Source organism: Sitophilus oryzae, unplaced genomic scaffold (assembly GCF_002938485.1).
Source record: "Sitophilus oryzae breed Bouriz unplaced genomic scaffold, Soryzae_2.0 scaffold_684_pilon_pilon, whole genome shotgun sequence".
In the NCBI taxonomy this organism is placed as follows: Eukaryota; Metazoa; Arthropoda; class Insecta; order Coleoptera; family Curculionidae; genus Sitophilus; species Sitophilus oryzae.
The window spans coordinates 796,344-822,359 of NW_022147289.1; the positions used below are offsets into that span (position 1 = coordinate 796,344).

Consider the following 26,016-nt stretch of genomic DNA (forward strand, 5'->3'; position numbering starts at 1 on the left):
GTTAAAAAAAGTTAGGTTAGTTTTCAATGTTTTTGATTGTATTTTTGGTAATTTTTTTTATAATTTTTGGCTGTTTTAAGAATAGGAATAGGTATTTATTATTTATTTTAGTTTACAAGCATGTATTAAAACCTCAAAGTATACATAGTGACCAATTAAACTATATTATACAATATTTCATTTAAAAAACTGAAATTGATTGTCCAAAGTCAGTTTCAATTTGCTTTTCTTCCCTTATTTTAGTTTGTAATAGAAGGCACTCGAGAACTCCAATTCGTACATCCATATCAACAATCTCTTGCTTTATTTTCGAAACAGATTTCTTAATGTTGACCAAAGGAGCTAGAAAAGTAATTTTTTTATATTAACATACTTAATGTTTGAAGTGCTACTATTTCTAGTCTTATTTGTTCATTATATTATAAATTCCACTTTATTTATTCTTACTTCCATCTGTCATAGAATTTCCACGTGTTTCCATTTGTTGTTTAATTGATTCAACTCTGTCGTTTAATTTATTAAGTTCACGATTTCTTTCTGCCACCCCAGTGCTAATATTTTTATATTTGTCTTTGATTTTCGATAGTTGATCTTGTAAGGTTCTAGAGAGGTTAAAGTTATTAGAATATTATTCCTCTATTTAATAAATAAATACCTGTAAGTGTCGAGAACATTATCTAGTTCTCTGTTCAGGTATTTTTCACGGTTTCCAATTTTTTCTAAAGTCGATGTCACTTCTTTATATAACTTTTCTAAGTGATTTTTGGTCGGTGGTAATGATTCGTTGATTTGATTTTCATAGTTTTTCATCTGCTCTAAATGTGACCTGAAAAGAAAAGTTTACATAATTACCTATTTAGGAAAAAAAATCATTAACACGCGAATCTGACGAATTATTGTGCCAAGGGTACTTTTTTTCATAATTCGTAATTTTGCCACCAGTTTTCACTCAGTTTTAGACACAATAAATATACAATATTTTTTTTATTTTACATTATTACTTTGTTTATGATACTACATACTACAAAAACAAATTCTAATAATTTTTGATGAACTTTGACTCTTTGATAAAGTGCATGCAACTTTTATTGATTTCACTATACCTCCAATCCCTGTTTTCATTTTTAATTGTTACTTTTAACATGGGAAGTACCCTTTCCACTTCCAATTTCCAGCTTTCCTCGTCAACGTTGCCTTTTAAATCAATTTGTTGCAGTTCAGATTTTGCCTAGAAAATTTGGTAAAGCACAGTTAAAAGTGTTAAGAAGATAAAAACACTTACTGGTTTGATATTATCCAGCCTGAAGAGATTTTCTTCATCGGAATCATCTGAATATGCCGCAATCATTTCCTCTTCAACACGATCCAAATTCAATTCAGACTCATCATCAATCATTTCAGTTTCTTGTTCTTTTTCTTCTGGAGGCTTAGGCCTGTAAAATATACAGGATGTTCATTAATGACATGCTAATATTTAATAGGATGAATCTTAGATCTATTCAAAAAAAACTTCTTATGAGTAATGTATGTTGTAATGATCTTAACTTTTGAAATACACGATTTTTCTCTAAAAATAACTGTTTCATAGTAACTCTCATATTATTATAGCAATATATTTAATGAATCTTATTGACATACGTCTTCTATGGATCATAATTGTCTTTTTTTTATGTACCACCTAGGGATTTTATCATAGTAAGTTTTATACAGGGTGTCCCACTTAAGATGGATACAAGCCAATATATCTTGGTTGTTTGTTGAGCGATCTTTTTCATTTTTGGCAGGAGGCTATATGGCTATAAGACGTACATTTTGCCCAGGGTAAGAAATGCGATACCTCATAGACGTACGTTTTAATGGGGTTTGATATTTTTCGAGTCAAGAGTAAACTACCCTTAGCAGGACAGTATTTATTTCAAATCTGATAAATTGTATTGAATCCTCCTTACCCAAGATACTTAAGTTCTAATTTTGATAAATATTGATACAGGGTGTGTTATTAAAATAAGACATTTTTATTTTTATTATTTTTTAAGTACTTACGACGCCACTGGATAAACAACTGGTTTATTATCAATAACCAATTATGAATTAATAATCGATTTAAGTTTTCAGATAGCTTCCATATAATAATTAAAATACGATATAAAAAAACTAAATATTTTCAATTTATTTTGTTTACTTTAAAAAATTGTTTTTTAAGTTCACTAATACAAATAATGAATAAAATGAGTTACAAAATAATTTAAAACCTCAGTTTTCAATGGAATCTGAATATGATTTTTATTCGTTTTATTGAGGAATATTTTAAAAAATCCAAATAGCAAACTTATAAAACAATTTTTTAAAGTAAACAAAATAAATTGAAAATATTTAGTTTTTTTGTATCGTATCATAATTATTATGGAAGCTATCTGAAAACTTAAATCGATTATTAATTGATAATTGGATATAATTGGTTATTGATAATAAACCAGTTGTTTATCCAGTGGCGTCGTAAGTACTTAAAAAATATAATAATAAAAATAAAAATGTCTTATTTTAATGACACACCCTGTATCAATATTTATAAAAATTAGAACTCAAGTATCTTTGGTAAGGAGGATTCAATATAATTTATGAGATTTGAAATAAATACTGTCCTAAGGGTAGTTTACTCTTGGCTCGAAAAATATGAAACCCCATTAAAACGTACGTCTATGAGGTATCGCATTTCTTACCCTGGGCAAAATGTACGTCTTATAGCCATACAGCCTCCTGCCAATAATGAAAAAGATCGTTCAACAAACAACCAAGATATTGAATTGTATCCAGCTTAAGTGGGACACCCTGTATGTATTGAATACTTTAAATTTTTTTGAAGAAAAGGATGGTACGCCACTGACTTCTCTTAAAATAAACTATTTTCAAAATCTTCATTCATTTCTAAACAATTTTTATCTCTTGTCTTTTTTTTCGACCGACTCATGGTTTTTGCTTAAAAAAAAAAAGTTATTTTACTCCAGGGTCAAATCGCTTAAAATCTGATGCAGTGACTGTTGTTGGAGATCGTTTCTGCATCGGCTGGAAGCAAATTGAAGGCGCATTCTGACGACCCGTGTATTTGGCAAATATTTTTTATTAGCCTACAGGGTCTAGCGGGAGTGCGGAATAGCTCCTATAACAAATAACTTCTGTATAGATGCCCGACGCACCGTGTATACCCTGTATACCAATTACAAATGTTTGTCAAGTACACGAGTCGTGAGAATGCGCCTTTACATCTGGTTGAAATAAATAAATATTTTTGTACATCAAAAAAGACCACTTGATGCCTTGATGCATAGAAAACGTATATCAAGTTTCATCAAGATAACGATAACGATAATAATCTCAGAGTTATTAGGTATGAGAAAAAGTTATTTTTTAGAAACTTTTACCACCCTGTATCTTAAAAGTTAAGATGTTTAGGACATACATTCATATGAAGTTTTTTTTCTTAACATAGGTCCAAGAATCACCCCCTTAAATATTAGCATGTCATGAAGGAACACCCTGTATAAATATTTATTTTTCTTAATATATCCAAATATTTTAGTTCCTATCTCGTTAAATATGGAGGACAAAGAAAGAGTTGTTCAAAAGCATATTGTGGCTTTTTGTTCCATATTGCCCAGTCACATAGAATGTTGGAAAACCACTTTAAAAGAACTTCAAAATCCCATAAAAGCTGTTTCTAACTTTGCGGAACAGTTACGCTATGTAGATAGAGCAAAGATTAGTTACATAAATGATTTTGAACAAGTACAGAATCAGCTAAAAACTAAAATCTTAAGTAAGAATATGTTTAATTATTATAATGCAAAAATATTAATAAAACTCTACTTTTTCAGTTGATATTGAACAAGAATTGGAATCTATTAAAAATAATCTAGATAAATTATCAAAAATTAATCAAGATCTGAAGAACAAATTGTCACAATTAGAAAGATCGACAATAGATATAAACTGGGATTCAGAATCCTTTACGATAAGAGGTAGTCCAACACAACCAGCATTAACAATAATTTTGCAACTAGGATACCAGTATCATATATTCTTTTCTGATATTTTAAAGAACGTAAATAGGACATTAAAATGTATAGATTTTAAGAACGACAAATCTATAGAACAGTTTGTTAAATCCTGTCCCTCTAATATAGAAAGTTTAGACTGTAAAAATATTAAATATCTTTTAGCTTTAACTCAGTACGTTGTAACCAATAAAAATACATAATTAATTGCTATTTACTTACATTTGCAGTATTAAGTTCTGTTTTTTAATTGCAATATTAGCCAGAAAATCCAATATGTTAACTACATGTTCTCCAACACCTTGTTTAATTTTACTTGTAGAAAATTCCACTTTCATGCCCTTAAAAACAATTATATCAGTCGAAACATCAAAAAAAGTTTATTAAAACTCACTGCTTCTGTAACTTCGTTTATTATTCTCTCAATAGTGTTGTTAGGATCGTCATCTTCCTGAGGAGGATCAAAATTCTTACCGCACTTTCGAATTAACCATGCCGCCAATAATGCAAATAAATAAAATTGTTCTCCACTGTTTTTCGTTATAACAAAATAATATCTATGAAATAAATAAGGATATAGTGTATTATTACACGTAATTTAATAATAAATATACTTATGTATTGGTTTTAACTTGATATCTTTTAGAAATTCAGTTTCGTAATTTAAAAGTTTCAATTTGTCCAGCAGATATTCCATCGTTACAAAGGCTGTGAAGGGATTGTCTTGATCGTTTTCGTATATTATTTTTGGATCGTTTGAGATCATTATGAATTATCTAAATTTTAAATAAAATAAATCGCAATAATAGTATTAAACGAAAATCTTATTTGTTGTGATTCAAAATTTGACCATTCCAATCAATTTTTAAATTTGTAGTTTTTATTTTCCACGCTAGATGGCACTGATAACGAAATGGATTTGGAAAATCATATATAAATACTGATTTATTTATTTTTGTGTAGTATGTGTAATTTAAGTTGCCTATATATTTTTATCATATCCAAAATGAGCATGCCTACTTTTATAATAGTTCTTTTGAACTTTCGGTCATATCCGGCACATCACTACTAAAGACAGCTGTTTTTGACGTTTATTTTCCGAGTTCCTTGTCTCGATTCAAGGATAGAATTGTTTATTAAGTAATTATAAATTAAAAAATGTAAACAATAAGCGATAACTGTATTATGAAGAATAGTGCCAAACCGATCTTAGTAGCCGTTTAAAAATGATATAGTTTAAATGAAATATACATAATATACAGTTAATAACTACAACATATATACCTATTTATAGTAATAAATACTTTGGCAAATAAACTATGAACCATACAAATGCAGCAAATGTTTTACAATGTACAAATAATGTATAGGTACATAAGATAATGGGTAAAATGTAAATATATTTTTAAATTTTGGGGTTTGAAAATCGATCTAATTTAACAAAAAACATTTAATATCTACTAATAGTGATGTATTATTATTTGCATTCACAAAATTTATATGTATATTTTGCAAGTATCAATGTTGGAAAAATTATATTTACAAATAATACAATATTATCTAAAAAAGGCGTCAGCGATGGCTATGAAATGAAGATCGCTGGCATTTTATATGTTAAATTATTCTAAAATTTTTGATTTTCTTGGGATTTTTAGGTTCGGGAAAAACGCTGATTAAGTTTTCATTTGGGTTTTCATTATTTTTATTTGGTTTAAAAAAAACGTTTCGGCTAACTATAGCCTTCACAGTGTTGTGTCATATGAGAAAAAATCGTGTCGAATATAATCCAAAATTACATATACAATATAATTCACACCTCATAATGTTTACTGCAATTAATAAACTAATATAAACTTATGAAAAAGATGACCACATATTTTTTAAAAATTATTATTCTTAACACTAAAATTATCTACATTGACTATGGAGTACGCAGTAAACATTATGTGCGTGGTGTGAATATTTTATATGCAATTTTTTGGATTATATTCGACACTATTTTTTTCATATGACACAACACTGATGGAGGCTATAATGTTAGCCGAACCGTTTTTTTTAAACCAAATAAAAATAATGAAAAACCAAATGAAAAATCAATCAGCGTTTTTCCCGAACCTAAATTCCAAAAAAATCAAAAAATTTTGAATATTTAGAATCAAGGTTCAAGAATATCAAATTTTCCAAGATTGTAAAATTCTAGTTAATTATTTTATGTGTACAGTTATTTAGGGAATGTCATTGATGTTCATTTCCAAGTCAACTAGACGCCGATTTTTTTCGATGATACGGTATAATTCTCGTAAAATGTAAATAACATTAGACCAATTAAAACAAAGAAATATGAATTTCTTAGTATTTTTAGTAACACCTTTATTCTTAAAACTTAATTTTGTATTATGCAAATATACCAATTTTATTGTTATTTTATTCATATTGTATTCAGCCATCACTTAAATATTTGATATTAATTTGGTATTATAAATAATCAATACTATTCATTAAAAATTACTGAACAAATATATGTTATGCTTAACATACATTATATATTATCAAACAAAACACATTCTTCTTTTAAACTGTATCAGTCTTGTCTTTACAAAAATCTTTTTAAAATTTGAACTCAAAATAATAATCTTTTTCATGATCTCTAATACACATATTCTTTATTTTTCCCTAGATCATAATACCTACTTACGTGTTTGAATCTATCGAAGCTGAACCAGCAACACTTGGAGTGGAGATTCCACAATATGAATAAAATAAACATAATTGTCCAGTTTTCATTAATACCATCATGGGAGAATATTATTTTTAAATTTATTAAAGATATTTTCAATAAAATTCTCTTGATTTATAACTCAACCCACTTTTCTTGCTCTTCCGGACACTTTAGGCTGCCTAGTATAATAACTATCCTTAGTAACTATCCTTTCCACCAGGAACACAACAAAGATGAGGCATAGCACCAAAAACACACTCCACTTAAGCTTTATTGATGAATTGTTAGAGTCTTAAAAGACACACACACAAAATCACGATAAGTAAAAAATGTATGGGCACTTTTAGGTTAAATCACTTACACAACGTGTAATTTTTAAAATTTCTATTTTTTATGCGAAACCGAGAGTGACCATATATCTGGTAGTAGTTTATGTCACTTCAACACCAAAATAATTAGTTTTTTGCACTACAATAATAAATAATACCAAAAATCAAAGAGTTAAAACCAAAAATCAACCGACAAAATATGAAACGGAATCTAACCCAATATCTAAGTATGTACAGCTGATGAAGTAAACAAAAGTCCGCCCGTAGGCTGATCTTTTAATAGAGGGCACTGTTTCGGTCATATCCGGCACATCACTACTAAAGACAGCTGTTTTTGACGTTTATTTTCCGAGTTCCTTGTCTCGATTCAAGGATAGAATTGTTTATTAAGTAATTATAAATTAAAAAATGTAAACAATAAGCGATAACTGTATTATGAAGAATAGTGCCAAACCGATCTTAGTAGCCGTTTTATTTCTAATTTTTAGTTGTACGTTATATTTAAGTTATCGGATTTCTTTGTTGGAAGACTTTCAGTCGACATTCGAGAGCGATTTGGAGAATTGGTTAAAAGAATATCAACTCGATCATCTCGTTCCTTTAATTAAAGAAAGAGGTAAGTTCTGAAATGTACATAGTTATTGCATTGGTTGTTTCTCAATAAGTAAACTTCCCATTAAATGTATCTATAAATACATTTTCATTTACACAATAAATCTTTTGTTACATGGAAAATCACTAAATTTTATTCACTTGCTAATCTTAAAAGACAGGAATGTTTTGTACAGTTTTGATACTTATGTTGTTATTTTGAATTTTAGTTTATAAGTATGACTAATAAGCCACATTCTAACTTATTATATTGTATAGAAGTTGATTTATATACATCCTCTTTTTGATTAAAAGTCTCATAGAGATAGACAAACTTAGAAAGTACCAATGAACAAAATGACATCTAAATAACAATACATGTTTTTGTTGACAAAGAACACACAATAAATGTAAATAATTGTTGATATGATATTTATTAATGTAGGCACATTTTTTTTGATTAAGTTAGTATTATTGTTTAAAATATAGGTACAATTTTAAATAAACTATATAGAGTCAAGTGTCATTTCCCAGTCAACTGGACGCTGTTTTTTAGATTATACGGGATATCTGCATGAAATGATTGCCACTTTAATATTTATTATTAAATTATCCTGTTTCCAGATAAGTACCTAGGTACAGGTATTTGTTTGATGTAAAACGAGAAAACCTAGTGCCTTTAGGAAACATCATTTTATTTTTATTTATATAGCTTAATTATTAAATCTTCCTGGTGTTATATTTAATTTTATTGGTTTTAATTTAGTCTTACCTTGTCATTCTATATTTAGCAAACAAGGTACAGGAAGAAGTGTACGTAGTTGCAAGGTGAATTATAAATTAAATTAAAAAGAGTATTAAATTATGATTGATTATTAATAAAGACTAATAATAATTATACACAGTAAGTCTTAAATCAATGAACATATTTTAGGGCTGGTATATTTCGACCCCAGAAACACGTCTACGAGTTTTTTCCGCGAAAAAAATTTGAAATTTTGGAATTTTTTGAAAAAGTTTTTTGTATTTTTTTAATTTTAAGTTAAAAAACATAATATCTTGATACTATAGCAACATAGTAGTAGATTAAATTTACAAGAGAGATAACCCAGAAAAGATCCAAAACATTAAGCAAAAAATCATTATTTTTTTTAATTTTCAAATCAAAGTAAAATAACTGGGTTATTGTGAACTTATTTGAAAAATGATAAAGAGAAAATGTTTTTCTTTTATCAAGATTAGAGAATATTTGCTCTTATTTAAGACTTATTCTGTATATTGCTTTTATATACTTATTTATTTTTTTACTTTTAGTTTTTTTATATACTATGAATTTGACATTGATTTTAAGAACAATCCCTTGAATATGACAATTTAAAATATGAACAACAAAAATTTGACGCCGTATTTTTTCGATCGTACGTTATATTTTTTTTGTTTCAACAGCAAATGTTGTAGTGTATTGTTTTGCAAGCACTTTGATATTCAAGATAGAAGAATAAATATTATCAGGGGATTTTCTTGACAGCAGGACTATATATTTGTGTGTTTAGAATTAATATTAAGATAAGATTTGAAAAAACAATTAAAAATAGGTCTTTGTTATTAAAAGCATATTAATCTGACATTGACTTGAAAAATTAATATTGTTGTATATTAAGTTTTATCACAGACTAACTTTTAGTCTGTGTGTTTTTATTTTGCAATCTGATAATTAATGCGAGACTACAAGGAAAAAATCAATGTAGTAACGTTGATTGAAAGAATTGGTAAGATACGCAACCTAATAGGTAAATTCGTGACAAGACTGATTTGGCTTTTTTATAGGTACTGAATATTTCGTATGATCGAAAAAAGTCGTTTAGTTGGCTTGGAAAGACGACTATTGACATTTATCATAATATTTTACATACGAAATAACAGCGATCTTCATTTTCAAGCCAACTCTGACGCCGTTCTTCGTTTAATCATAATATAATATTATATTAAATTATTTAATTATTTAATGATAGAAAATCCGTATTATTAACGTAATGTACCGAAAATCCGTATATCTACGGATTAATCTGTAGTTCTGGCAACCTGTCTCCGGCAACCACCCACTCTGTCAACTGAAAGCAGAACTATGGTACAGTATTCTTTACCCGCTGCGCTGTAAACGACTATCAGCGAGCAGCGACGCAGAGCTAAACTAAATCTTGGACATGTTGACTAGCGGCAACGGTATCGCCAGCTACATCTCGGACAGGTTTTGTGCCACGAAATCGTCCATAAGGTTGCGCATCTTCTTATTTCTTCAGTCAACAGTAGTAATATAATTTTTTGTTAGATTCCCTTGGTGCGAGCAGTGCGTTTCGATATATTTCATACGTTTGCCATCGGAATATTCAATTGGTCACCCGTCTAATCTGTATGCTCATCTAACGTCGCTTTACTGGCCATCAAGCTTGTAACATACTGTGTCATTAAAAAAGGTAGATAAATAGGTACTCTCTCTCTCTCTCTCTCTCTTCACTACAAAAAAAAGATAAAATGGGGAATATAAATGTAGGACTTAAATCTTTTAAAATGTAGCGCTAGAGATTAATACTTTTTCTTTAAAGCCAGTCGGCTAAGCCTAGGCTAGCTCTAACCGTAAATATTAGAAAGTACGCTGAAACTTGTTCGCTGAAATATATACATTAATCATGAAGTTTCTTGTATATTTTAAACACAATTTTTTTATGGAAGGATGTATAAATTAGACAATGCTGACGTGTATTCTTTATATAACAATTTGTTTACCTGTTCCTGTTCATTAAATCTTTAAATATCATCAACATCATTTCCAGCTTGATTTGTAATATATAAGAGCCACCAGTTGGCTTTCCGCAGTACTGGGAAAGTTCAACAAAAAGAAACAACCACGGTTTGACGAAAATGCCTCATATACAGACCTTGTTGGAACAAAAGCATAGAGCACATCAAGCAGTCACTGCAAATTCACACAATCCAAGGCTGGTAGACAACTTAAAAGCAGCCAACAACACGCTTCGAAGAAATCTGCGCCAATTAAAGGATAACTGGTGATCAGAAAAGGCTAATCAGATTCTTCGAGGCTGTAAAAGAAGTATACGGCTTAACCAAGAAGCTAAGCTGCCCAATCATGGCACAAAATGGCGAACTTCTAAAAGAGGAAGAGCAAATTAGAAACCGCTGGAAAGAGCATTACAGTCATATCCTTAACCAAGAAAACAACCCCAATATAGAAGCACTAAACACAATACCTCAGTATAACAGCCTCGATGTATTAGATATCCCAATAAAAGGACAGGAAATAATGGCCTCCATAAAACAGCTTAAAAACAACAAATCAGCTGGCTGTGACGCGATTCCAGTGGTAATCTACAGGGTTGTTCACCACATACGACACGGAGTTTTGTAGCTAAACGATTAGATTTTTACAAATTGTAAGTTTTGGGTTCGTTGAAGGACTATTAGGGCTACAATTTAAAAATGTTTTTACAAGATACAGAGTGTCCCAAATAAATAAAAAATATCAAAGTTGTGTTTTGTTAAATGGAACACCCTGTATATTATTACATTTTTAGTTTCTACGATTAAAATAAAGTAAGTTTGATAAAGGTTTATTACACTTAAACCTTACCGTTTTTGAAATATTTTCAATTTTGTAAAATTGCAATCAAATTTTAAGGCTTCATTTCTCCTGGGGTATCAAAGTTTTTAATACTAAATATTTACTGAAGTTTATTTATCGATCAGTTATTGTGCTGTACACAAAATTTTTATACCTTATACAGAGCGTCCAAAAATTTTATTTTAAATAATTAATATCTTTAAACGGCAATAACTTGTTTAATTTAAATTGAACACCCTGTATATTTTATGAGAACTCTGTGATGCACAATTTAATTGTCTATCAAATTGTATTATACCATTTTTTACTCTTACCATTATCTCTTCAAGTTTCCGTGAAAATGCATTTCCTTTAATTTAAAACTCATTTATCAATATACCCATGGAATACTGACATTTTAGATTATTTTTAAAGATGTACCAAATTTTTAAAGAGTACAGATACTACTATTGTCGATATAGTTTGTTTGTTTATTAAAATTGAAGAAACTGTTTAAATATTTGTTAAAGAGGACCAACTAATATGATTCCAGTATTCAAACTACATTAATTGACTGTTTGCGTTGATTAATGTAATAATTTACTCCAAATACTAAAAACTGAATTTTGTATGTGTGTATTAAACAGTGTGGTAAAAGTAACACCTTAAAAATGATATTTCATTTTTACAATGCTTATTTATAACAACAGAGACATTCATTTTCATAACTTTATTATTATATTGTATTTTGATTCAAATCCACATTTATTTAGAATAATTTATTAACGAACATAATTAAGTATGTAATTAATTAGGATATGGGCGGAAATAATGATGGTATATTTAATTAATGGTATAATTTTTATAAAGATTTAAATAGTTTCTTTTTGCATACAATATCTCTTTTCGTTTTCAAGATAAAAAATAAAAACATTATTTTTCCGCCATCTTTGTACCGCGATATCTCCCTAATGGTTGACTTTTGACCCAACGTTTATAAAGCAAACTACCCTTTATTTTGAACAAGGAATCACCCCCTAAAGTTTTTCGCATTTGTTTTGAAACACCCTGTATAAGACTTTTTTTACACATAAATTATTTGGCTAAAAATGGATGTTTGTAGATATTATCCTTGCAAATAAGGAATAGAAACTCTTATTCGGTATCTTTACTATTGCAGCTATATACTAAGCCAGGTTTTTGTTAAATTGTATCTTAAAGGACATTGAATAATAATGAATACTTTTTACCAATCCAATATCCAATACTTTTTTTATCAGTCTCGGATACTCTTTTTTTATCAGTATTGGAAATCCGCCTTTCCCAGCAAGAGAGAAATACATTCTTTCGATATCAATCTACATATCTAATGTATTTGTCGATCCGGACGCTTGCCTTACCAATTGGTTTCTTTTAATACAAGTTTGCTTTCGTGCCGGTTGAGCGTTTCCAGCTCTCAATAGGGCCATTTTGATTCTTTTCATCGCGTTTGTGCGCTTTTAAGGATTTCTATTCAATGTCTTTTATGCCAATGTCTAATCAATGCCTTTTAGATGAAAATCTATTTTCTTTTAAATTAATGTTTTAGGTTATAAGGAGTTCAGCTTTTTTACAATTTTTTTAATGCAAACTTTTGATTTGATCTAATCAGTGTAATTAGTGTAAAGTAGTTTTTTATTTTACAGGTTTTACACAATAACTAATTAACTATATTTCATATCAATTAAACTTTTAGTTACACAATCGAAGGTGCGATTTTTAAATTCATTGTTGCCAACCATGGACATATTCGACGCCGGCGCACAGTGCTTCGAACATATGGCTCTAGAGAACAAAAATGCAAAGCTTCTCTTTTATTGTAAGCAATTTATTCAAACTAGGTTTATTTGACATAAATGATGAGTACTCTCATTGTACTAAATGATGATGTTCTTAGTCCCACGTTTATGAAAAAAAATCTTATAAATAATGAAAATGTTGGAGCTGTGTTCCATCTAAGGAAATAATTTATAGTATGAAAACGGTGTAAGTATTAAATAAATCTCTGTGATAAAAAAGAATTGAAATAACATTAGAACATGATTCCTACAATATAAGCCTAATATAAGATAAAAATGTTTTTCTTTAATGAAAAAGAAACATTAATGTTATATTTAATTAAAAAGAAAACTTATAGATAATATAAATTTACTTTAGGACAAAAAAATGCATAGATCGTAACTACTCTGATTCAGAAGAATCACTGTTGACAGACTCTTCCAAATTTATACTATCCAAATCACAGGTAGATGAAGTATCCTCACATGTAAGATATTTCTGTACATCATTTTCTAATATGTTACTTTTTCGCGTTGTTACTGTTCTTTTTGTTGGTATGAGGGGTTCGGATGGTAATAGTTACCTCTTTAATAAACCATATTCATATAGTATTTTTTTCCTTTTCTTTTGGGTATGAGGTTTTATAATAAATTGAAAGATGGAAACTTTTTTTATGCGACGTTTCGCTCCAACATAGTGGGCTTTTTCAGGCACAAGTGGTGTCTCATTTGACTGGAAGGTTCATCAATATCTAATAAAGAACACATTTTTTGAAATACAAATAATTTTGAGTTCTTGTCCCTATGATCAAGCCAAGTATTAACCAGATCGGCATTGCTTATCAATTTTACTCCATCTGAAAAGTATTATAAAATAAACTTCGTCGCAAGCAATTAAAAGTATATGAATATGACAACAAAAATATTTAATAAATACGATATGTTTTGATATGTTTTTTTAAATGCCTTTTTGAAGTTTGAAGACGTAAAATTTTTATACCCATTTAAGAATCATCTTAAAAAATAAATAAAAACTAAACAATCACGAACTTGTTTAGAAATAAATTTAAAGTATATACCTTGTTTAACAATATCCATAATGGCTTTCAATTAAGTACGTACCGCTTAACTCCATAATATACAGAACTACTATGAACGTTATTCTTTTTACTGATAAGATAATGATCGCAAAATTTATTTTTAGTGAAAATATTTACTAACAAAAAACGCTGTTTATGAAAAATAATATACAGGATGATTGAACATTGCTATAAGTATAAAATTACATATTCAGATATTAGTAAATTTTAACTTTTTTTTCGATTTCTGTCCATGAGACGAAGCACTGTGCGGCGCCGTGCTGATTAACTGGAATTTAAATTTCAAGCTGGCGATTCAGATTTATGATTCAGGTGGTAGCTCTGTTGTAAAAAATGTCAAGTTGCCGCATTTATTTCCTGACATTGTCATTCGTTTTGACACTTTATTGTTTGAAAAAATCTAGGGGGGTGGCTGTGTTAATTTAACAAATATTAAAGGATGTACGGTAAAATACTGTAATAAAAAGATACACATTTAAAACATATTTTAATTATCACAGAATTAAAACTAGATATAAATCTATAATTATGTAACAAAAATTAGCTAGATGAAATCAAATGCTCAAAATACTTCCTATCCTGTTTTACTGCATAAAATGATTTTCTTCTCAAAAGATCTTTTCATATTAAAAGGCAAATGAGTTCTACTTCGAAAAACAGCCATACTCGTTTCTCTCATGTTGTCGACAATACACTCATAGTTGATCGAGTTTTGTAAACACTGTCTTTAACATATCCCCATAAAAAAGCCCAGACTAGATAAAATCAGGAGCATTATTCTATTAATTGGTGAATGCGCACTGTATTCACCAACTAATAGAATCATATCAATTCTGTCTGATGTAGAATAAGTTTCCATTTTCGGAAAATTTCTGAGATTTTTTTTATTTTAACTGACACAAAATGGTAACTAGTTGCTAAAACAGAACAAATTAGAAAAATTGATTTTTTATTTGGGACACCCTGTATATTTTTAATTAAGTAAAAAGAACTTAAAATTATCTTTCCAAAAATATAGCACATTTGATATTTTGTTATAGTCCTCTTTGAAATACAGGAAGTTCGCCACTTTTAACAAGTAGGCTTTGGACTCCTTATTGATGATCTGCAACTCGAAAACATATTTTCCAGCAAGTCGAGGCACCGCATCAGAACGCTGAAGTTATCAGCAAATGTTTGCAGCCAATTTCGAGAATAATTGAATAGCTAACAAGATCCCAGCCGTTAGCCGTCGAGACCGCCGGATTTAGTGCCTGTTATCCTTAGTTGATTTTTATCTTTGCGGAAGAATAAAGGTTCTTATTTTTAAATTCCCCGTATAATCTAAACAAGAATTAGAAGTACTTAGTGATTATGCGAGGGTATCTTTCATCCCCACTAAGTTAATAAATTCCGCAAGCAATGTTCAAAAACGGTCCCGTCTCTCCATAACAGAAGACGGTTGACATGTTGACTGTAGCAAAATCTCATGTCATGGTTTGCTATTAATTTTTATTGTTATTAGATATTGTTTAAATCTCTGATGTAGTTAAATATAGTTTAAATTGTTATAAAATTCTGCATCTCTCATTGCAAATGTTATTTTCGGTTTAATTGCTGCTCACAGCTAGAATTTATTTGCATTACAGCCAGCGCCGTTCAAAGCCTACTTATTCAAAGTGGGTGAATTTTTAAACACTCTATATCTCGAGTGAGGAATCGAGCATAATATCAAATATGCTATATTTTTGGAAAGGTAATTTTAAATTCTTTTCGATGAATTAAAAATATACAGGGTGTCCCATATAAAAAATCAAATTTTCTGTTGATAACTCTTAAATTATTAATTTTGAAAACATTATTTTTAAACCATTAAATTCTACGTAAAAAGGTGCTTTGGAAATGTTTTCACAGAAATACAAAATTTTCCACAGCAAAAAAGTTACAGCGATTTATTAAAATGCACATTTTTGAAAAACACCCCGTAACTCCGAAACGGTAACAGATATCGATGCGCGGTTTTCATCATCATGTTTTTAATAAAAATTGAGCTCCAGACACCGATATTAGTTTTCGTCTATCTCCTATAGAAAAGGGTGTTTCCATTTAAAAGCGTCCAATTTGACCCACTCTGTACAATATTTGTTAATCGGAAGAGGCCGTTTCAATTTTATTAATGAACTAGCGTGTACACGCAACTTTGCTCGCGTCGAATTAATCATTTTTTGTAATGGTGATGATAAAGCAAAGCAAGAATTTCCATTAACATACAAACTGGATAAAATTTTCTCAAATTTATGTCAGCATGAGAAAAAACAATATGGTGATATTATTATATAACTTAGTAATATTTGAGGGGTAGTTTCATCTCGTTGGAATTTGACTTTCGAAAAATCCGTTTGCCAAAAATAAGCTTTTTACGTCAAGCAGTTTAAGCAGAATCATGGTTATTCAATTACCCAACTTTTTGGAACACCCTGTATGATTTTTTAAAAATTTTCAAAATATGTAAAAAAACCAAATAAATTATGCTTGTGCAAGCGTTTTCCCGGAAGACTAACCGTTTTTTAAATAACAAATATTGTAATATTTGAGGGGTGTTTTCACCCTCTTGGAATTTGAGATTCGAGAAACCCCTCCTTATCGAACCTCTACACCCCACAGTCAATCCGTTTGCCAAAAATCAGCTTTAAACGTCAAGCAGTTTAAGCAGAATCGTGATCACTCAATGGTCATATTTTATGAAATACCCTGTATAAATTTATAAAAAAATCTTAAAATATGTAAAACAACAAAATAAAATATGCGTGTCCAAAAGTTTTCCCGAAAGACTAACCGTTTTTTAAATAACAAATATTGTAATATTTGAGGGGCGTTTTCATCCTCTTGGAATTTGAGATTTGAGAAACCCCTCTTTATCGAACCTCTACACCCCACAGTCAATCCGTTGCCAAAATCCGTTTTTCCGAAAAACTCACCGGTTTTTAAAAAAAACCATATTTTGAGGGATAGTTTCACCCCCTTAGAATTCGAGTTTCGAAAAATCCCTTCTTATCGAACCTCTACACCCTAAAGTCAATCTGTTTTCCAAAAATCAGCTTTTTACGTCAAACGCTTTAAGCAGGATCGTGATTAATCAATGACCAGATTTTTCGAAACACCCTGTATACATTTTTAAAAAATCTTAAAGTATGTAAAAAAACAAAATAAAATATACGTGTTTAGCGTTTTTTCGGAAACTTGACTTTTTTTAAATAAAAAAATATTGTAATATTTGAGGGGTGGTTTCACCTTCACCCCCTTGGAACTGGAATTTCGAAAAATCCCTTCTTATCGAACCTCTATACTCTAAAATCAACCTGTATGCCAAAATTGAGCTTCTTACGTTGAGTGGTTTGAGCAGGATCGTGATTAATCAGTTAGTATAGATTACAGAGGTTGCACTATAGTTGGATGTTACCACTCGGGGATGGTAACATTCTTCCCGAGATTCATCCACATAGGACACCCTGTTCTTCCAGCAGGTCCGCGGTTCGTGCCGTAGCCTCGCGTGACGTCATTGCGCCGCGTACGCCGGGTGGTGGCCAGTGCTTTCGCCACCCCCGGGCGGCCGACCTGCAGCGGCGGCAGTCCGTGTCGCGGCGCGCCGCCAACCAGCCGCAGCCCCCGGAGTGCCGAAACCGCACCAGGAAAGCAGAAGCGCGCGCGATTTGCTCGCACTCCGATAAACTTTTCCCGACCTTGGTTTGGATGGAGGGACCGGCGAATAGTATTGTTTATGTTTAAGAAAATTGCATGCTGTCACTATATTTTTATACTTAATTGTATACTTGTAGTTTTTTGAATGAAAGAAATGAATTTTAATTATTTAGCACTTTACAGGTTATCCCAAAAAGTTATGCAGATTTTTTAATGCAACTAGTTTATTAAAAGTTTTTCAAGGTCTAATTTAGATACAAACCTGATTGTTTCAAGTTAAGGTTATTTCTAAATTTATTTTTTTTTCCACTTCTGGCACTTCCGAACTAATCGTTGTGTAGTAGGTATACAGGGTCCGGTAATAGTGCGTTAACATCTGTAGCTCCTGGAATAAAAAACTTGAGAATTTTGTGTAAGTGCGCAGACCTAAAGTATGTACCAGGGTGTATTTTAGGAAAATATTTTAACTTCTATAGGGTGGCTCAAAAAAGTGTGAGTGGATCTAGATGATTTTATTTTAAATTGAACACCCTGTATATTACTGCATTTTTGGCTTCCTTTCAGATCACTTTATATAATTCTAAGATATATGTAAATATATTTCTATATAGTTTCAGAGATATTAAAAAATAAATCAAAAATATATATTTTTCAGCCCTTCTTAAAAAAATAATAAAAAAAAGCAGCTGTTCTGAAATCAAAACTATATTAGGTATTTACTTTTAGATGGTCAGCGCTTTGCTATAAATATGGTAATCGTAAATCACACAGTATGTTCAATATTCTACGCCAAACTTTCTAAAATATCAAATATTTTTTCTTTGTTTTTAAATGGAACACCCTGTATATTTTTTTTATTAGATGGAGAGTTAAAAAATGAACATTTTTTGTATTTAAAGTATTTCAAAATTTTTAATAGTTTTGCAGATACAGGCAGTATTATTTCATATTATGGCGCTTTCATGGTAAAATACAAGAAAAAAATCATTGAGTGGCTTTGATAAAAATTTACTGTGGAAAATGCCATATGAAACATAAAACCGGGAATATTTGCGAAACCGTTAAAAATTTTGAATTACTCTAAATACAAAAAATATTTATTTTTTAATTATTCTCCATCTACTGAAAAAAAAATATACACGGTGTTCTATATAAAAAAAAACGATGTAAAATTATTTTATATTTTAGAAAGTTTGGCGTAGAATTTTGAACATCCTGTATGACTTACGATTTCCATATTTATAGCAAAGTAAATACAGACCATCTAAAGTAAATACCTAATATAGTTTTGATTTCAGGACAGTTCTTGTATTATTAATATTTTTTTAAAGAAAGGCTAAAAAATATATAATATTTTTATTTATTTATTAATATCTCTGAAATTATCGAAATATATTTACTTATGTCTTAGGATTATGTAAAGTGATCTGAAAGGAAGCTAAAAATGCAATAATATACAGGGCGTTCCATTTAAAAAAAACATCCTGATCCACTCACACTTCTTTGAGCCACCACGTATAGAAGTTAAAATATTTTCCTGAAATACATCCTAGTACATACTTCAGGTTTGCACTTAAACAAAATACTCAAGTTTTTTATTCTAGGAGCTACAGATGCCCGACGCACTATTGCAGGACCCTGTATATAATATAGACCGTAGTCGTTTATGAAATAATTCCAATTATACAGGGTGTTTCTTAAAGACATGCTAAATAGTCTAAGAAAAAATCTTCATATGAATGTATGTCTTAAACATCTTAACTTTTGAGATATAGGGTGGTACAGTTTTCTAAAAAAACTTTTATAAAAAATTGTGTGTGCCCTATGTGCGCATATTTGAAATGGAACTTACTAACAGCTATTAAATTGAAGGATTCCAAGGACATATTTGAAAAAGTGTAGTTTGAAATGTTGGAAAAGTAATAAATTAAAAATTAACAAATAATTTGAGGACTCCATTCGGGTACCTTTATTTTCAACATTAGGCGGTTGTATACTCTGTTTTTTTTTCTCAGGTAAGATTTCGACAGACGATGACAGAAGAAAAGCAGATGACGTCCCATACCAATCTATTTATTTTACTAAAAAAAGTTTCTAATAATTTTTAAGTTAACGATGGATAGGTTTAAATATAAATTCGTTATGCGTCGTCACTTGTTGTTTTTAACCAGTTTTATTGGTTTATTTCAAAAATGACAGATCGTATTTCAATTTTATTGATTTGACGGAACGATGAACGACAAACGGACGCCGATGCGTATGAACTCGCCTTTAGATTTTTGACGTTTGTCAAAGTCTTGCCAAATTATAGGTTATAATTTTGTGACAACTTTTGTCAAATACCCTGCGTTTTGGAAGCTGATGCATTTTGATTCGTGTTATTACGTGTCTTTTGTGTCTTTTGAAGTCAAGTGGAGGAAAAATCGAGTAAAAATTAACTATAAAACTCAGAGCACAGTTTATGGTTAATACTCGCTGCCCAGGCAGAAAGTCTTATACAGATACACCAATAAAGTTACTATCAATAAAGTTCGTATACCATCTCGTCGTAGATAAGTGCATCTCGAATATGGTAGAAGGACCATACTCTAAACACATACTAAAAACTGGAGTAGCTGTAAAATATCGACATCACACGATAGGTAAATAATGGATTTTAGTACTGCAGAAAAATAATGTCAAAAGGTACTGGTTTAAAAAAAATTAAGATTAAAGTTAATTAATCAACCTGTGAGGTATAAAATTTGGTAAGTGTTATTCTTAATAAAGTAGTTTGTTTTATTTATGTTGTTTTCTTTATTCCTGCGGAATATTACAAATTTGTATTTGTACATAAGTTATATTGATAAATATAATCATAAATGCGGGAAGTTTCATAAAGCTTGACAGTAAGAAATAGTTCTTTTTTATATTTTTTGGTATGTGGTGTCTTGTTTTTGTTTGTTTTGTATTAACACATACCGTTTTTTATTAAATAAAATAACTCGATTACATTTTTTCAGTTTTATACAGTTTTTTTCACAATATTTTGAAGTTACTTGTCAGTCAAATTTTAAATACATATATTAATTTCTTGCTATGCGTTCCAGTTGTACCAACTTATTTCTTTGTAAAATAAAATAAACTACTTTGAAATTAAAATGACAGACACATCTATCACTGTCAAGGATCTTCTCGTTGGACAGACTATAGTTAAGTTAACCGGGTAAGCTAGTTCGCAATAAAAGAATACTTATGAGATATAGAAAAATGTTTTTCTCTTACTAAAACAAATATTATTTCATTCTCGATATTTTCTTCGATGCATTTTTCTAGCTTCTATTAAAGTTGTTTTACAATTCTCTGCGGCGAAAACTCGATCGCGATTATGCAAATCGCATCGAAGTATCTAAAATTCATAGCTGCGGAAAAGATGTTGCCTTTAAATTTTTATTTATTCCTGTGGAGCAACAAGGCGATACTGAATTTTGTATTAAATGCAGCGTGAAAACTAAGATCAGTATGTAGTTATTTCTGTGAAAAATCTATACTAATATACAGGGTGAGTTTCCTACGATGTTCTCTATGGGTATCTCGGAAACTACTGGAGATAGAGAGTCAGTTAAATGGGGAAAGAATTGCAGTTTTGTGGGGTCATAAATATGCGCCTTTTAGATTTTTGAAAAAGTTCTTGTCTTACTAGATATTTCGAAAAAAACAAATTTCGGCTATTTTGAAAGTTGTCCCTAATTCCATTATAAGCTATTTTAGACAAAAAGTTTTCAGATAAAAGTTGTAGATAATCACATCCTTAATGAGATTGTGTCCTTCGTTTTTTTCTAAAGCCTGTCATTTTTGACATATGACACAAACATATGTTTTTTTAAATGGAAAGCATAGTTGGCCATGACTTCATAAAAAGCGCCATTTTTTAAGCTTTTCGGCGATATAAGCTATAATATGTTTTCTTCGAAAAATTACTGAGTTATAGCTAATTCTTATAATTTTTAAACAATTTCACTTAGTTAGCCATGGAAACAAGTTCAATCGTCGTTGCTCTAAGAAATATCAAACTGTCACATCCAAACTTTCTACCTTAAAATAAACAAAAATTGTAAATATTTTGATCAACTGAAGAAAAGTGTGTAGAATTATTATTGGTTTAACTTTTCTTGACCATACATTTTCGAGGATACGTTGACCGGTGAATGTTGCGTTTTTTAGAGAAAGGTTTTCAAGACATTAGAAAAGTTAAATTAGTTATAGCCAATTCTTATCTTTCTTGACTAATTTCACTTAGATTGCATGGTATTCTTATTCTGTTATGATTTATAACTTATAAATGTCAGAATATCTTATTAAACGGTTCTTTACAATTTACATTACACGAACTAAAACTTAAAAAAATAATATCACTACATACACTTCAAGTTATTTTAGAAAATGTTCAAAAAATCCGCCATTGTTTTTATATAGATGCATCTTTTTAAAACTGAATTATTACCTATTCTCACAGAAGGACCGGTCGACTTAATCCGGTCTCTCTCGTACTTCTCGTATCTTCTCTCGTACTGCCACTTCGAGTGCCTCTCTTAATCCATAAGGTTTTTTGTAAACCTTCTCGTTAACCATGCCGCATAAAATAATCTAAAATGGATAGGTCAGGTGATCGAGGCCCATGCAATTGGTCCACTTCTGTCTATCCCTGAGTCTAAATAATTATGATATAAATAATGTTTAACATTTCTTTCATTTTAGGGGGGACGTCATAATGAAAGTCATGTTTGAACCACTCTATTGATGCGCGAGTATCTACACGCTTTTCTTCATTTGAAAAATTCATATTTACAATATTTATTTATTTTAATTTATAAAGTTTGGATGTGACAGTTTCACATTTCGGAGAGCAACGGCGATTGAACTTGTTTCCATGGCTAACTAAGTGAAATTGTTTAAAAATTATAAGAATTGGCTATAACTCAGTAATTTTTCGAATAAAACATATTATAACTTATATCGCTAAAAAGCTTAAAAAATGACGAAAAAAACGAAGGACACAATCCCATTAAGGATGTGATTATCTACAACTTTTGTCTAAAATAGATTATAATGGAATTAGGGACAACTTTCAAAATAGCCGAAATTTGTTTTTTTCGAAATATCTAGTAAGCCATGCACTTTTTCAAGAATCTGAAAGGCGCATATTTATAACCCCACAAAACTGCAATTCTTTCCCCATTTAATCGACTCTCTATCTCCAGTAGTTTCCGAGATACCCATAGAGGACATCGTAGGAAACTCACCCTGTATAAAATCCTTAAGTGACTGACTCACTGATTAATAACGATCTTGCTCAAACCACTCAATGTAAGAAGCTCAATTTTGGCATACAGGTTGATTCTAGGGTGTAGAGGTTCGATAAGAAGAGATTTTTCGAAATTCCAGTTCCAAAGGGGTAAAACCGCCCCTCAAATATTACAATATTTTTTATTTAAAGAACGGTCAAGTTTCCGAAAAAACGCTTAAACACGCATATTTTATTTTGTTTTTTTTTACATATTTCAAGATTTTTTAAAAATGTATACAGGGTGTTTCGAAAAAGCTGGTCATTGATTAATCACGATCCTGCTTAAAGCGCTTGACGTAAAAAGCTGATTTTTGGAAAACGGATTGACTTTAGGGTATAGAGGTTCGATAAGAAACTCGAATTCTAAGGGAGTGAAACCACCCCTCAAATATTAGAATATTTTTTATTTAAAAGCCGATGAGTTTTTCGGAAAAACTCTTAAACGCGTATATTTTATTTTGTTGTTTTACATATCTTAAGATTTTTTAAAAATTTATACAGGGTGTTTCATAAAATATCATCATTGAATAATCACGATTCTGCTTAAACTGCTTGACGTTTAAAGCTGATTTTTGGCAAACGGATTGACTGTGAGGTGTAGATATTCGATAAGGAGGGGTTTCTCGAATCTCAAATTCCAAGAGGGCGAAAACGCCCCTCAAATATTACAATATTTGTTATTTAAAAAACGGTTAGTCTTTCGGGAAAACGCTTGGACACGCATAATTTATTTTGTTTTTTTACATATTTTGAAATCTTACAGGGTGTTCCAAAAAGTTGGGTAATTGATTAACCACAATTCTGCCTATACTGCTTAACGTAAAAAGCTTATTTTTGGCAAACGGATTTTTTGAAAGTCAAATTCCAACGAGATTAAACTACCCTTCAAATATTACCAAGTTATACAGGATGTCCCAGAAATAAGTGCAAATATTTTAAGGGGTGGTAGATCTCGATAAAAGAAACATATTTTCTCTTTATCGTTTTTCAAATAAGTCTAAAATAACGGAGTTATTTTACTTTGAAAATTTCCAAAGAAACTTATTTTTTGCTAAAATTTTGAGAACCACTGGATCTTTTCTGGATTTTCTTTCTTGTAAATTTAATCTAATACCTATGTTGCCATATTATCAAGAAATTATGTTTTTTTAACTAAAAACTAAAAAAAATTCCAAAATTTTTTTCTAAAAATTTCGAATTTTCAAAATTTTTTTTTCGCGAAAAAAAACTCATAGGCGTGTTTATGGGGTTGAACTATACTACCAGTTAAAATATTTGCACTTATTTCTGGGACACCCTGTATAATAATATCGCCATATTGTTTTTTTTTTCTCATGTTGACATAAATGTGAGTAAATTTAATTTGACGCGAACGAAGTCGCGGGTACACGCTAGTACTTTATATTTTATCAATAGAACAGATTCTAAAAAATTAAAAAGTTATTTTCTGGTAAATTTCTACTACGTTAGAATCCAAACGGAAACCATCTTGTGAATGGCATTTTACTTGTATACAGATTTGTCTAACTAACAAAACACCCTTAACGTTGCAGGGGGTATATAACCACCAGTCCTCAGGAGCAAAATATAACAAAAAGAATTAAGAAAAGCCGTTTAAAATGGACAAATCTGACTATTTCCAGAATATTTTAGTTATTTAGTATACATTAAAACTGTTGACTGAAAACGAAAACATAATTTTATAACTATACTAATAATTTAAAAACGTGTAAATCATAGACCATACAATTATGAACAACTTCTTCGTTCTCTTGAAAAACATTTTGATTTCACGTCCCTGGTAAATCTCTCCAAAAAATCATATATGGGTATTTCGCCTCTGCTAGAAAATCTACAAAATAAAATAGTTATTTTTTGTAAACACTGCTGCGTTAATCCAACGGAAACTACTTGTCAGCAGTTAAGTTTACTGATAAACAAATTTGTCTAACGAACAAAAAAATGCTTAACGTTTCGGAAAGTTTATGTCTTTCCGTCGTCGGAAGCAAAAAAATACAAAGAATAAAGAAAAAACTATTTAAAATATTTAAATGCAACTATTCGAGAACACTTTAGTTTTTCTTTAAACAGATACGTCTACAAAAACCGTTGACGTTCTGTTAAAATAACATTATATTAAGTTCTTCAAAATTAACAATTACTACCTGATAACAATTACTTAATAAGGTAAAACCAAAAAGTCTCAAACCTTCCGTGTGATTATTTTTAATTTGTTTTTAATTTTTACGTATGTTATGTTTATTTATGTTATGTTCTTTAAAATCAAAGAAGCCATTGTCATGCATTACTAAGATGCTACTACAGATGCATCAGCAATACATTTATTTTTATTAGATTGTATATATATTGATATAAGCCTCTTTTATTTTTTTTAGAGGCTATCGCTGGTAAATGTAAATAAAAAAATGTATGATAAATCTGTCGAAACTTTTTTTAGCATTAAAATATGTAGCACTCATAGCAACTCCCCTCCATTCGAATCGCTAAAAACACTTGGTGGAAAATTATAATAAGTCGAAAGAAAAATTAAGATTTTAACCTCCTGTAGAACAACCGTAATCTCCTCTAGGAAACAAAGCAGAATTGGACCCATGTAAATATGAAAAATAAATCTTATTTTTATGTGAGGAATCTATGATGCCCCATATTTTTTGAAACACCTTGTATAGGGTTCAAACATAAGCCAATTAATTTTTATCTGACCATAAATCGACAAGTTTTAATCAACGATTGACAAGTAAAAACTACCATGTTCAAAAATTGCAGA

The 26,016-nt window shown here is 29.9% G+C and overlaps 3 protein-coding genes across 6 annotated transcripts in view; 2 read left to right on the forward strand and 1 right to left on the reverse strand.

The window, feature by feature from the left end:
• The first annotated feature begins 31 nt into the window (after positions 1-31).
• Positions 32-4,288, forward strand: LOC115888157. 3 transcript variants are annotated; one of them, XM_030907754.1, is made up of 4 exons: positions 42-91; positions 1,217-1,284; positions 3,578-3,814; positions 3,873-4,288. In XM_030907754.1, exons 3-4 carry the CDS (start codon positions 3,595-3,597, stop codon positions 4,253-4,255), a joined length of 603 nt encoding a protein of 200 aa, XP_030763614.1. In that variant the 5' UTR covers positions 42-91; positions 1,217-1,284; positions 3,578-3,594; the 3' UTR covers positions 4,256-4,288. The 3 variants fall into 3 exon arrangements, with proteins under 3 accessions (XP_030763613.1, XP_030763614.1, XP_030763612.1); XM_030907753.1 differs by lacking the exon at positions 1,217-1,284 and having other exon boundaries at positions 32-91; XM_030907752.1 differs by lacking the exons at positions 42-91; positions 1,217-1,284 and adding an exon at positions 245-350.
• Positions 89-4,936, reverse strand: LOC115888155 (intraflagellar transport protein 57 homolog). Its single transcript, XM_030907751.1, has 8 exons — positions 4,667-4,936; positions 4,447-4,609; positions 4,275-4,393; positions 1,283-1,433; positions 1,104-1,228; positions 656-826; positions 448-602; positions 89-342 (listed from the first exon to the last, which is right to left on the reverse strand). The coding sequence occupies exons 1-8, from the start codon at positions 4,816-4,818 to the stop codon at positions 182-184; spliced, it is 1,197 nt and encodes a 398-aa protein (XP_030763611.1). The 5' UTR covers positions 4,819-4,936; the 3' UTR covers positions 89-181.
• Positions 4,937-7,462: 2,526 nt separating this feature from the next.
• Positions 7,463-26,016, forward strand: part of LOC115888135 (apoptosis-resistant E3 ubiquitin protein ligase 1) — a 100,869-nt gene continuing 82,315 nt past the window's right edge. For both annotated transcript variants that reach the window (XM_030907722.1, XM_030907724.1), the window contains exon 1: positions 7,463-7,716. In XM_030907722.1, the coding sequence (XP_030763582.1) occupies positions 7,536-7,716 (181 nt within the window). In that variant the 5' untranslated portion in view covers positions 7,463-7,535. The remainder of the gene's footprint in view (positions 7,717-26,016) is intronic.